At 39.2% G+C, this 12,497-nt stretch overlaps 1 protein-coding gene across 3 annotated transcripts in view; it reads right to left on the bottom strand.

The window, feature by feature from the left end:
* N4BP2L2 (NEDD4 binding protein 2 like 2) overlaps window positions 1-12,497 on the bottom strand; it is a gene marked incomplete at its 3' end in the record, with an annotated part of 108,028 nt that overhangs the window by 75,340 nt on the left and 20,191 nt on the right. Inside the window, exon 7 of one of the 3 annotated variants that reach the window (XM_081045763.1) lies at window positions 760-889. The exons of the other annotated variants lie outside the window; for them this stretch is intronic. Within the exon in view, the coding sequence (XP_080901889.1) occupies window positions 760-889 (130 nt within the window). Of the gene's footprint in view, window positions 1-759; window positions 890-12,497 lie in introns of those variants that run through there. 3 annotated transcript variants of the gene reach the window in all.

The raw sequence follows: 12,497 nt of genomic DNA, 5'->3' as shown, positions 1-12,497 counted from the left end.
TATTGTGGCTGGTTTAATCTTCTATCCAGACCACTAAAACTTTCTCCATATCAGGAATAAGGCCGTCTCGCTTTACCATTCGTGTATTCACTGGAATAGCACTTCTAATCTCCTTGAAGAACTCTTCCTTTGCACTACTTGGCTAACTGGTGCAAGAGGCCTAGCTTTCAGCCTATTTCGGCTTCAACATGCCTTCCTCACTGAGCTTAATCATGTCTAGCTTCCACTTTAGTGAGAGGCATGCAGCTCTTCCTTTTATTTGGACACTTACAGGTGTAAGTGCAGGGTTATTAACTGGCCGAATTTCAACATTGTTGTGTCTCAGGGATTAGGGAGGCCCGAGGAGAGGGAGAGATGGGGAACGGTCAGTCGGTGGAGCAGTCAGAACACACACATTTTCGATTAAGTTCGCCATCTCATATGGGTGCAGTTTGTGGTGCCCCTAACCAGTTACAGTAGTGACATCAAAGATCACTGGTCACAGCTCCCCACAGCTAATATAGTCATAATGAAAAACTTTGAAATATTGCGAGAATTACCAAAATGTGACAGAGACACGAAGTGAGCAAATGCTGATGGAAAAATGGCGCTGATAGACTTGGCAGACACAGGGTTGCCACAAACCTTCAATCTGTAAAAAACCCAGTATCTGCGAAGTGCAATAAAGTGAACCACAATAAAACAAGGTTTTGTGCCTGTACTCATATAAATTAATAAAGTATGAGAACACACAACGTAATTTAGACCTCACCAAGCCTGCTATGTCCAAAAATGCCTCCTCGAAGAGTCCAAATCTGAAGGATGAGTATAGAAGAGATGTATGCACATTGAACCTTCCAGGAAGAGGAAACAGAATAGAACATTCAAGGAAATATGGTGGCCAGTAGGGCTGGAATACAGAAAGTAGTAAGAGTAATAAACACAAGGTTGGATAGGCAGGTAGGGGCCACTATCAACCTGGGTATTAAATATCACATTATGGCTTTTGATCTTTGTCCTAACAGTAACGGGAAGCACCTAAAAGGCTTTACACATGATCATATTTTCATTTTACAAAGATCACTTGGGCACAGAGGAGCAACTGAGGGCTTCTAAAGTGCTAGTAATGTTCTATTTCTTGACCAGGACTCTGGTTACATGGATATGTTCATTTTGTGAAAACTTGTTGAGCTATACTTATAATGTAAGCACTTCCTATGTGTAGTCTGGTTAAATTGTGGAGAAAAGGGGTTAGAACAGAGCAAGTATTGACGTGGGGATCCAATCTCAGTAAGAGATGATAATTCAAACTAGAAAGATAGCAGTCCAAAATGGAGAAATAGACTCAAGAGATATTTCAGTGGCAAAACCCAGAAACCCCAGCTGATGGTCTGAATATACAGGGGGAAAAAAGATATCAAAGAAGCCAAGTTTCTGGCTTGCAGAAATAAATGGATGGTAGACACATATGCTGTGTAAGGAAGTCCTAGAGATCCAAAGGTGGGAGAGAAAATTACAAGTTCAATTTTTCAATTTTTTTCTAAAAGTAGAAAAGTCAGGTAGGCAGTTAGGAATACAAGCTGGAGCTCAAGAGGACAGGCCTAAGAAGAAAATATATTGGGGGGGGGGGGGGTGTCAACATTGTTAACAATATAGAAGCATTGGGTATAAAATCCTTCAGCAAATATTTTGAGTTCCTACAGTATTACAGGCATTGGTTTCGATTTTGTGGGTACAGCTATGAACCAAATAAACAAGGTCTCATAAAATTTTTATTCAAATTTAGGAAGACCCCCAACAAATCAGCATCAAATAACTTCAACTACTAATAAGTACTATGATGAAAACAAAACAGGACAATGTGAAAGGGGTGGGCTACTTTAGATAGGAAGTCAGGGAAGGCCTCTCTGTTGAGGTGACACCTGAGGTGAGACCTGAATGATGAGAAAATGCTAGGCATAGGAAGAGTAGAAGAGAACAGCATTCTAGGAAGAGAAAAGAGCTACTGCTTAAAGCAAGATCAAGCTTAGCTTGTATGAAGAATACACAAGACGACCAGTATAGACAGAATGCAGTAAATAAAGAAGAGAGTGGTGAAGACAGGGCCAGGGAAGAAGCCAAGGACCAGAGATTATGTAGAGTTTAAGCACAGAATAACGTAAAATTATAGGCTAACAAAGCTATAAGTGGGGAGACTACCATGTCCAAGTGAGAAATAATGAAATCTCCTGGGGAAAGCAAAAAGTAAGAATAGGAGATAGTCTAGAACTGAAACTTAAGGAACTCTAGAAAAAAAGAGCAAGAGGAAAAGAAAGCAGCAAAGGAGACAGAGAAGTACGCACAGAGAACAAAGATCATGTCAAGGAAAAGTATTTTAAGGAAAAAAGTGATCTAGCGTCAAATGCTTGCTGAGACGTCACGTAAGAGGACTGAAAAACGCTCAACACAGAGAAACATCCAGAGACCTTAAAGTCTCTAGACATGAAGCAGAACGATAGGGGCAGAAGCTAAAATAGGGAAGGATAGGGGTAGAAGCCAAAATGGAGTGGGTTGAATTTAGAGTTGAGAGAAAAAAGACAGTTGGTGTAGGCAGTTTTTTAGAGAAACTTGGCTGTAAATGAGTGGTGCCAATAAAGAGGGACTTTAAAAAAAATCTGATTGTGTTTAAATGTGGACAGACCAAGAAAAGAAGGCAAGATTGAAGCTACGGAGAGAAGAAATAATTGACAATACACAGACATTCTTGAGAAGGTAAAACATGCAATCCAGAGTTACAGGTAAATGCATTAACCTTAGATAAGAGGAGGGCTATCCTATCTATTGAAATAGAAGGGAGAGAAGACAGGATGGATACAAATGGGGGTGGAACTCAGATCGCCCAACTCTTACAACGTTTCTTTCCATCTAAATCAGGCTACAAGCATTTTGAAAAGTATCCTAAGTAGGACAACAAACTGGTAAGAAAAGTTAAATTGAAGTTATTTAGCCTGAAGATGGCAAATAACTCAATATATATTATTTTCCAAATAGAGGATAACTATATAAAGATATGCGTCAGTACCAGCTATTCTTTGTTGCTATTGATTACCAACCTCTATTAGTGTTCTCATACTGAAGATTTAAGCACTTGTTGTTCAGAATTATAATTGGAGAGACAGTAACAAAGTTGTACAATTATAATTACTAGTTGTAGATGAACTAACCACAAGTGTAAAATTTTCACTTTGTATATCCTGAGAACACAGTTAAAACCACAAAAAAAGAAAACAATTCAAATAAAGTATATTTCAATGGACTCTATTGAACACAATTTTAACCATAAGTGAACAGATTATTCCTACTTTTTTCCCCTTAGTTATTAATAAAGTTGAGAGGCAAAAGTCCAACAGCTCATCTCAAAACCTCTGAGTCTTCCTATTAATTTACCAAAGTTCAATTATAAAAACATGGAAATGTTAACAACTGGACAACAGTCCTAGACAGTCTTCAGTTACTCACCAAAATAATGCTTGTGTTTAGTTCTAAGATTAGGGGTCAGACTATGGCTGTCTCCATACTAGATAAAATAATCTATATTGTTCTTATTTAAATTTAAAATAGCTTATTGCAGAGTGACGTCATGGCAATGGTGGCAGCGGGGTGCTCTTTTTGAATCCTCCCCGAGATTTTCTGGCAATCGGGACATATAGAACACCTGAGGAGTCCTTTGCTCATCACGCAGAACAGAGGGGAGACTCGTGGAGGAATTACCTGAAGGTGCGCGCTGATTGCAACCAGAGGAGGAGGCAGGACAGCGAAGTGGAAGTGCGCCCACGGAGGAGCTGAGGCCGGTTGGCGACCGCCACACGCGCCCAGGACGTAGCACAGACTCGTGGAAGGTTTGCTTTGGGGTGCGCTAGTTGGCCAAGTGGGGGAGAAGAGAGAGGGGCAAAGTGGAAACGCGCCCCCCCTCCACGGCGGAGCCCAGGCCAGACGGCGACCGCTGCGCGATTCCCAGGATGGAACGGACACTCGTGGAAGGTTTGCTTTGGGGTGTGCTAGTTGGGCAAGCGGGGGAGAAGCGAGGAGGGCAAGAGGAAACGCGCCGCGCTCTCCCCCCACCCCTCACGGTAGAGCCCTGCAGCGTGCCCAGAGCAGCAGCGGCAGGCAGCACCCGGGGCTCTAGAGTCCCACGGGAGCCCAGGGTGCAGCGGAGAGCGCAGGGTCCAGGAGGTGGGCTCTTTCCCTGCGTCCCACAGCTGATCGCTCCCGCCGGGGCGGGCAGCTCGTGGGCTCTAGGGCAGACAAAGAACTCAGACGCCACACCTGGGCCCCTCACCCCGCTTTTCGAATCCTCCCCCCGCCCTTCCAGAGACTTGAACTGACCCCTGAACTGAGGAGTGGCGTCAGATTGCAGGGGGGCGTCTGTGCTCAGGAGCTGGGAAGATTGGCAGCCAGCTCTGGCCTTTGGAAGACGCTGGGAGGAGGGGATTTTCGCTGGACGAGGAGAGAGGAGACTCCCACACCTCCAGCCACCATTTTCGGGCCTGCGGGAGGAGTGTGGCGTGGCTGGCCTGGGAGAGAGAAGACCCCTCTAACCCCAGCCCCCACCCTCTCTGGCTGGCCTGGGGCAGGGCAAGGGCAACCTCAAAAGCACTCCCTGAGTACAGCAGTAAGCGGCAGACGCAGCTCCCAGCTTTTAGCACCTTAGAGATCTCCCACCCGCCCCCTCCCACACACCCACGGAAGGAGGGCCCTAAGACTCAGGAGTACTGGGCACAAGGCTGGTGGAGCTACTCTCAGAGTGCATTTGTGCAGGAAAGGACAGAAACTCCACGGTCTCTCTGAAAACTGTCATCCAGACCCCTCAGCCCCTCGCATTTAAATCTACACTCCCAAACTCACTCTGGGCAAGAGGTGACCAGCGCTGCCTGCGCAATAGGCAGGGAACTCTGGCACAGCGGAGGACAACCTGGAGATTACTTGGTGGGCTTAAGCCAAGACTGGTTCTGCTTTCTGTTTTGCTTTGCTTGGTGTTTTGTTTTGTTTTTCCTGCTGCTTGTGATTTGCTTTGTTCTGTCTTTATTTCTTTGATATCTTTGCCTATGTTGAGTGGGGATTGTTGGTTGTATTTTACATGTGAATGTACTTGATTTGTTTTCTTTGTTGTTGTTGTTGTTGTTGTACTTGGTAACTTGATTTGTGCTGAAACTGCCCTAACAGGGGCCAGCTTAAGAGGCACAAGATTCAACATATCCAGAAGCCAACTCTGAACCAAACCAGAGTACTACCGGGTTTGACCTACAAGTCATACACCCAGAGGGAATTCTCTGAAGGCACAAGAGCCCATAGAGGCCAAACCTCATTTAAGTGGCCAACCCTCACCCAGCAGAACACCCTGGGGTGGGCAGAGACAAGTTTCACAACTAGATGGCCTAGGAGTTAACCCACTTACTCACAAGTAAAAAGCAATTAAAGTTCTTCTTGAACAGGACAATATACTAAACACACAAACCACCTATGGAGCACATGCAGAGGAGAAGAACGAAGTAGTCCAAGTCAAATATAAAGGACACATACTACATAAGATAACCCAGCAAGAACTAAGAGCTCTAGGGGATCTTCCTACTACATCAAAGCAAACACAGAGAGTCAGTCAGAATGGGGAGACAAAGAAACATGTCCCAAATAAAAGAACAGAAGAAACCTCCACAACTGGAACCAAACGAAGCAGAGGTAACCAACCTTTCAGAGACAGAGTTCAGAACACTGGTGATAAGAATGTTTAAAAAGCTTAGAGAAGACATAAAGAAGGATAGACAAATCATAAAGAACAACCAGTTAGAACTAAAAAAGGATGTAGAAATCTTAACAAACAACCAGCTAGAACTAAAGAACACAATTACCGAAATTAAGAACTCACTTGAAGGAATGACCAGCAGGTTAGATGAAGCAGAGGATCGAATCAGCGACTCAGAAGACAAGTTAGCAGAGATCACTCAAACTGAACAACAGAAAGAAAAAAGAATAAAAAACAATGAAGATGGGTTAAGAGACCTCTGGGATAACATCAAGCGCAACAACATGTGCATCATAGGAATACCAGAAGGCGAAGAGAGGAAGCAAGGAATTGAGAACATATTTGAGGTAATAATGTCTGAAAACCTCCCTAACCTGATGAAGGAAACCAACATACAAGCCCAGGAAGTGCAGAGAGTTCCAACCAGGATAAACCCAAACAGGTCCACACCAAGACACATTATAGTTAAAATGGCAAAGCTTAAAGACAAAGAGAGAATCCTAAAAGCAGCAAGAGAAAGACAGAGGGTTACATACAAGGGAACTCCCATAAGACTATCAAATGACTTTTCTACAGAAACATTAAAGGCCAGGAGGGAGTGGCAGGAGATACTCAAAGTGATGGAACACAAAGGCCTACAACCTAGATTGCTTTATCCAGCAAGGCTATCATTTAAAGTTGATGAAGAGATAAAAAGCTTCCCAGAAAAGAACAAACTGAAAGAATTTATTACAACCAAGCCAGCATTGCAAGAAATACTAAAAGGACTTTTGTAAATAGAAGAAAGATGAAAACAATTTACTACAAATTTAAAAATGGCAATAACTATGTACCTATTAATAATCACTTTAAATGTAAACGGATTAAATGCTCCAATCAAGAGACATAGGGTGGCTGAGTGGATAAGGAAGCAAGACCCTTGTATATGCTGTATACAAGAGACTCATTGCAGATCAAAAGACACACACAGGCTGAAAGTGAAGGGTTGGAGTAAGATATTTCATGCAAATGGAAGCAAAAAAAAAAACTGGAGTTGCAATACTTATATCTGACAAAACAGACTTTAAAATGAAGAAATTATTAAAAGACAAAGATGGGTACTATATAATAATAAAGGGATCAATCCGACAAGAGGACATAACCCTAGTAAACATCTATGCACCTAACATAGGAGCACCTAAATATGTAAAACAGGCACTGATGGACATAAAGACAGAGATCAACAGTAACACTATCATAGTAGGGGACTTCAACACACCTCTGACAACAAGGGACAGGTCCTCCAGGCAGAAAATCAATATGGAAACAACAGCCTTAAATGATACTTTGGACCACTTGGATTTAATCGGTATTTTCAGAGCATTTCACCCCAATGCTGCAGAATACACATTCTTCTCAAGTGCACATGGAACATTTTCCAAGATAGATCATATGTTAGGACACAAAACAAGTCTTGATAAATTTAAGAAAATTGAAATCATACCAATTGTCTTCTCTGACCACAGTGCTATGAAATTAGAAATGAACTACAGGAAGAAAAAAAACCAGGAAGACACACTAATTCATGGAGGCTGAATAACACGTTACTAAATAATGAATGAGTCAAGCAGCAGATCAAAGAAGAAATCAAAAGATATCTCGAGACAAATGAGAATGAGAACACGACGACCCAAAATCTATGGGATGCTGCGAAAGCAGTCCTAAGTGGGAAGTTCATAGCATTGCAGGCCTACCTAAAGAAACAAGAAACATCACTAATTGACAGTTTATCTTCACACTTAAGGGATCTGGAAAAAGAACAGCAAAATAAGCCCAAAGGGAGCACAAGGAAGGAGATAATAAGGATCAGAGCAGAAATAAATGAAATAGAAACCAGAAAAACAATACAAAAGATCAATGAATCCAAGAGTTGGTTCTTAGAGAAGATAAACAAAATAGACAAACCTTTAGCCAGACTCATTAAAAAAAGGAGAGAGACGAGCCAAATTAATAAAATCAGAAATGAAAGAGGAGAAGTGACAACAGACACCACAGAAATACAAAAAATTGTAAGAAATTACTATGAGCAAGTATATGCCAACAAATTTGACAATCTGGAAGAAATGGACAATTTTCTAGAGGCGCACAACCTTCCAAGGCTAACTCAAGAAGAAACAGAGAACCTGAATAGACTGATTACCACCAGGGAAATTGAATCAGTAATCAACAATCTCCCAACAAACAAAAGCCCTGGACCAGATGCCTTTACAGGTGAATTTTACAAAACATTCAAAAAAGAATTATCACCTATTCTCCTCAAGCTCTTCCAAAAATCCAGAAGGAGGGAAGACTCCCAAACACTTTTTATGAAGCCATTATCACCCTGATCCCAAAAGCAGACAAAGACACCACAAAAAAAGAAAACTACAGGCTGATATCGCTAATGAACACAGATGCAAAAATTCTCAACAAAATATTAGCGAACAGAATTCAGCAATACATTAAAAAGATCATACACCATGATCAAGTGGGATTCATCCCTGGTATGCAAGGGTGGTTCAACATCCCCAAATCAATTAATGTGATACACCACATTAACAAAATGAAAAATAAAAATCACATCATATCAACAGATGCAGAAAAAGCATTTGATAAAACACAGCAACCTTTTATGATAAAAACCCTTAAGAAAGTGGGAATAGAGGGATCATATCTTAACATAATAAAGGCCATATATGACAAACCCACAGCTAACATCATACTCAATGGGGAAAAGCTAAAACCATTCCCCCTAAGATCAGAAACAAGACAAGGTTGCCCAGTTTCTCCACTTCTATTCAACATAGTGCTGGAAGTTCTAGCCACAGCAATCAGACAAGAGAAAGAAATAAAAGGCATCCAAACTGGTAAGGAGGAAGTAAAATTATCATTATATGCAGATGATATGATACTATATATAGAGAACCCTAAAGACTCCACCAAGAAACTATTAGAACTGATAGATGAATTTAGTAAAGTAGCAGGATATAAAATTAATATTCAGAAATCAGTTGCATTTGTATATACCAATGATAAAATATCAGAAGGAGAAATTAAAAAACAATTCCATTTACAATTGCTCCAAAGACTATAAAATATCTGGAAATAAATCTAACCAAAGATGTAAAAAATCTGTACTCAGAAAATTATACGACACTGAAGAAAGAAATGAAAGAAGACATAAATAGATGGAAACACATTCCATGTTCATGGATAGGAAGAATTAATATAGTTAAAATGTCCATACTGCCTAAGGCAATATACACATTCAACGCAACTCCTATCAAACTACCAACGACATTTTTCACAAAAATAGAACATATAATCCTGAAATTTATATGGGACCATAAAAGACCCCGGATAGCCTCAGCAATCTTGAAAAATAAGAACAAAGTGGGAGGTATAACAATACCTGACTTCAAATTATACTACAAGGCTACAGTAATCAAAACAGCATGGTACTGGAATAAAAATAGACACATAGATCAATGGAACAGAATAGAGAGTCCAGAAGTAAATCCATGCCTATATGCCCATCTAATCTATGACAATGGAAGCAAGAACATATGATGGAGTAAAGACAGCCTGTTCAATAAGTGGTGTTGGGAAATCTGGACAGACACATGCAAGAAAATGAAGCTGGACCACCTCCTTACACCATATACAAACACAAATTTTAAATGGCTTAAAGACTTAAATGTAAGATCTGAAACCATAAAATATCTAGAAGAAAATATAGGAAGAAACTTCATGGACTTTACCCGGAATAAGATTTTCCCCTCGCGCATGGGAAGTAAGAGAAAAAATAAACATGTGGGATTACATCAAACTAAAAAGTTTTTTCACAGCAAAGGAAACTATCAATAAAACAAAAAGGGATCCTACTGAATGGGAAAAGATATTTGCCAATGATATATCTGATAAGGGATTAATATCACAAATCTACAAAAAACTTACTCAACTCCAAAAAAACAAACAACCCAATTAAAAAATGGGCAGAGGACTTGAGGAGACATTTTTCTAAAAAGGACATACAGAAGGCAAGAAGACATATGAAGAAATGCTCAATGTCACTAACCATCAGAGAAATGCAAATAAAAACCACAATGAGATACCACCTTACTCCAGTCCAAATGGCTATCATCAATAAATCAACAAACAACAAATGCTGGCGCAGATGTGGAGAAAAGGGAACACTAGTGCACTGTTGGTGGGATTGCAGATTAGTGCAGCCACTATGGAAAACAGTATGGAGGTCTCTCAGGAATCTGAAAATGAAACTACCCTATGATCCAGTAATTCCACTCCTAGGCATCTACCCGGAGAAATCCAAAACTCCAATTCAAAAATCAGTATGTACTCCTATGTTTATTGCAGCACTTTACACAATAGCCAAGATATGGAAACAACCGAAATGTCCATCGGTAGATGACTGGATTAAGAAGTTGTGGTACATTTATACAATGGAGTATTACGCAGCCATAAATAAAAAAGAAATCTTATCATTTGCAACAACATGGATGGATCTAGAGAACATTATGTTAAGTGAAATAAGTCAGAAAGAGAAAGACAAGTACCATATGATCTCACTTATATGCGGAATCTAAAGAAAAGAATATGTGAATGAACTAATCAGAAACAGTTTTGGGGACACAAAGAAAAAACCGCGAGTTGTTAGATGGGCGGGGGAGGGGGGGTTGGGGATAAGGGGAAAGGTGAAGGGATTAGGAAGCAGCTGGTAACCACAAGATGGCCTCAGGGTTTTTTGAAAATTAATTTGGGGAACGTATTCAATAATGTTGTAAAGATTTTGTTGGGTATCCGATGGACATGCGTCCTATTTGGGAGACCACCTCAGGGATACTGTGGATGCCTGATCATGGCATTGTACACCAGAAGCTAAACATTAATGAATGCCAACTATAATTTTATATATATAATGTGATGGCTCAGTGTGAGGTTGGAGGGATAGTGGATGGGGGGAGGGGGGTTCTCAGTGTGAGGGATATAAATGATGAACGTCTAAGTATTACCTTGTCTTGTACACCTGAAACTAAAAAATTAAAAAAAAAAAAGACACTACCATACAATTAAAAAAAAAAAAAGTAAATTAAGTCCAGCAATGCATTAAAGGAATAATACATTCTTGTGTACACATGGATGTTTTATAGATTGAGAGAAAAAAGCATACCTTGAAGATGTATTTGATGCAATTCAAAAGTTTAAAAACAGGTCATGTAGAGAAGGAAATTATTAGTAGTGTACTTAGAAAACTATCAGAATCGTTTTTAATGAAACATCAGAGCACAGTAATGTCCGTAACGCCATAGGTGGGGTAAAAAGTTTCAGTTGGGTAAAATGGGTGGTTGTGAGGTTAATGAAATAAAAAGGATGAAATTCAGAGGTGCGAAACAGTTATCAATTGCATTACACCAGAAAAAAAAATAAAATAAATAAAATAAAATAAATAAAATAAAATAGCTTATTGCAGTTACTGGATTCTGTACTGGGAAGTATAATATGTAATTATTGCAATTACCACATTTGGAGGGGTTATCATTCACAGAACAATATATGTAAGGAGGAAAGGGGAAAAGAGATGATTTCTAATCTAAATGACTAAGATAGACTTTTAAATGTACCAGAAAGTCAAAACTTTCCAACAGACACAGCCTTAGCTTTGATATTAACTATTTATTCTTGAGGACCTCTTTCCAAAGAGTTTTTATGCTACTCTTTCCCCTTGTTTCTGTGCATAATTTAACAGTGACAGAGCATTATAAATTTCCATAGGAAATACATTCAACATTAAGCATACACACATGTATATTCCACTACAAAAGCTATGCCATTCAGTGTAATCTAAATAAAGATACTGAGTGTAAATTATAACCATTCTATAATGGTTATGGAATGTTCTCTGAACTTACTTGCAAAAATCATAAACTTCTCAAGGTTTGCATTAAAATTTACAAATAATGCAAAAGTCAATTTTTTTTAGACTTAAAACACTTGGCAATTTTAATCAACTGAATTGAATTAATTTAAATGCTGCTTTGCCAAGTGAAAAAGGGAATCAAACAGACACAAGATAATCACTAATTATTCCTCTTTCAGAATCTATTTCAACAAATTTAATACTACTACTTATAATCCCTAAGAACAAGTTTTTAAGGAGACAATGTGGCATACACGCAGAGACCAATTGTTTTAATAGTAGCTTAATTTGAAGAATATAAATATTGGTATGCCAATCTTATTTAATTGGTAAAGAGAAAGAAAACCATCACATAAAAAATACTCATTAATTAATATAACCACTCCTTTCCCTGTCAATTCCTAAGCTAAAAATTTTAATGGAAAAATTTTTTATTTACAAAATGTAACCCATTAAGACTTAACTCTAAAAATCACTAACTCAATCTGCTCTTCCTGCTGCCTCCAAAGATTTACTCTAAATGGTCACAGTAACAAAACTGATATTTTGTTATAATTCTAGACTAACAGGTGTTACTCTACTTATATGAGTTGCAGATATTAAAACCAAAAAAACCCAAAAAGACACAAAAGGAAACTTCATCCATGCTGGAACACTACATAAAACTTCACTAAAGGCTAGCAAACCTATCTGGGCAAGGCACTAACACATAAACTACCACATTTCTTTAACATTTTCGAGAGAGGAAACAGAACACCAGCAATTTTCTTTATAAATACTTAG

This window comes from Rhinolophus hipposideros, assembly GCF_964194185.1.
Source record: "Rhinolophus hipposideros genome assembly, chromosome: 4".
Lineage (NCBI taxonomy): Eukaryota > Metazoa > Chordata > Mammalia > Chiroptera > Rhinolophidae > Rhinolophus > Rhinolophus hipposideros.
Note: the sequence above shows the minus strand (reverse complement) of the source record. Positions and strands in the feature narration are given on the sequence as shown.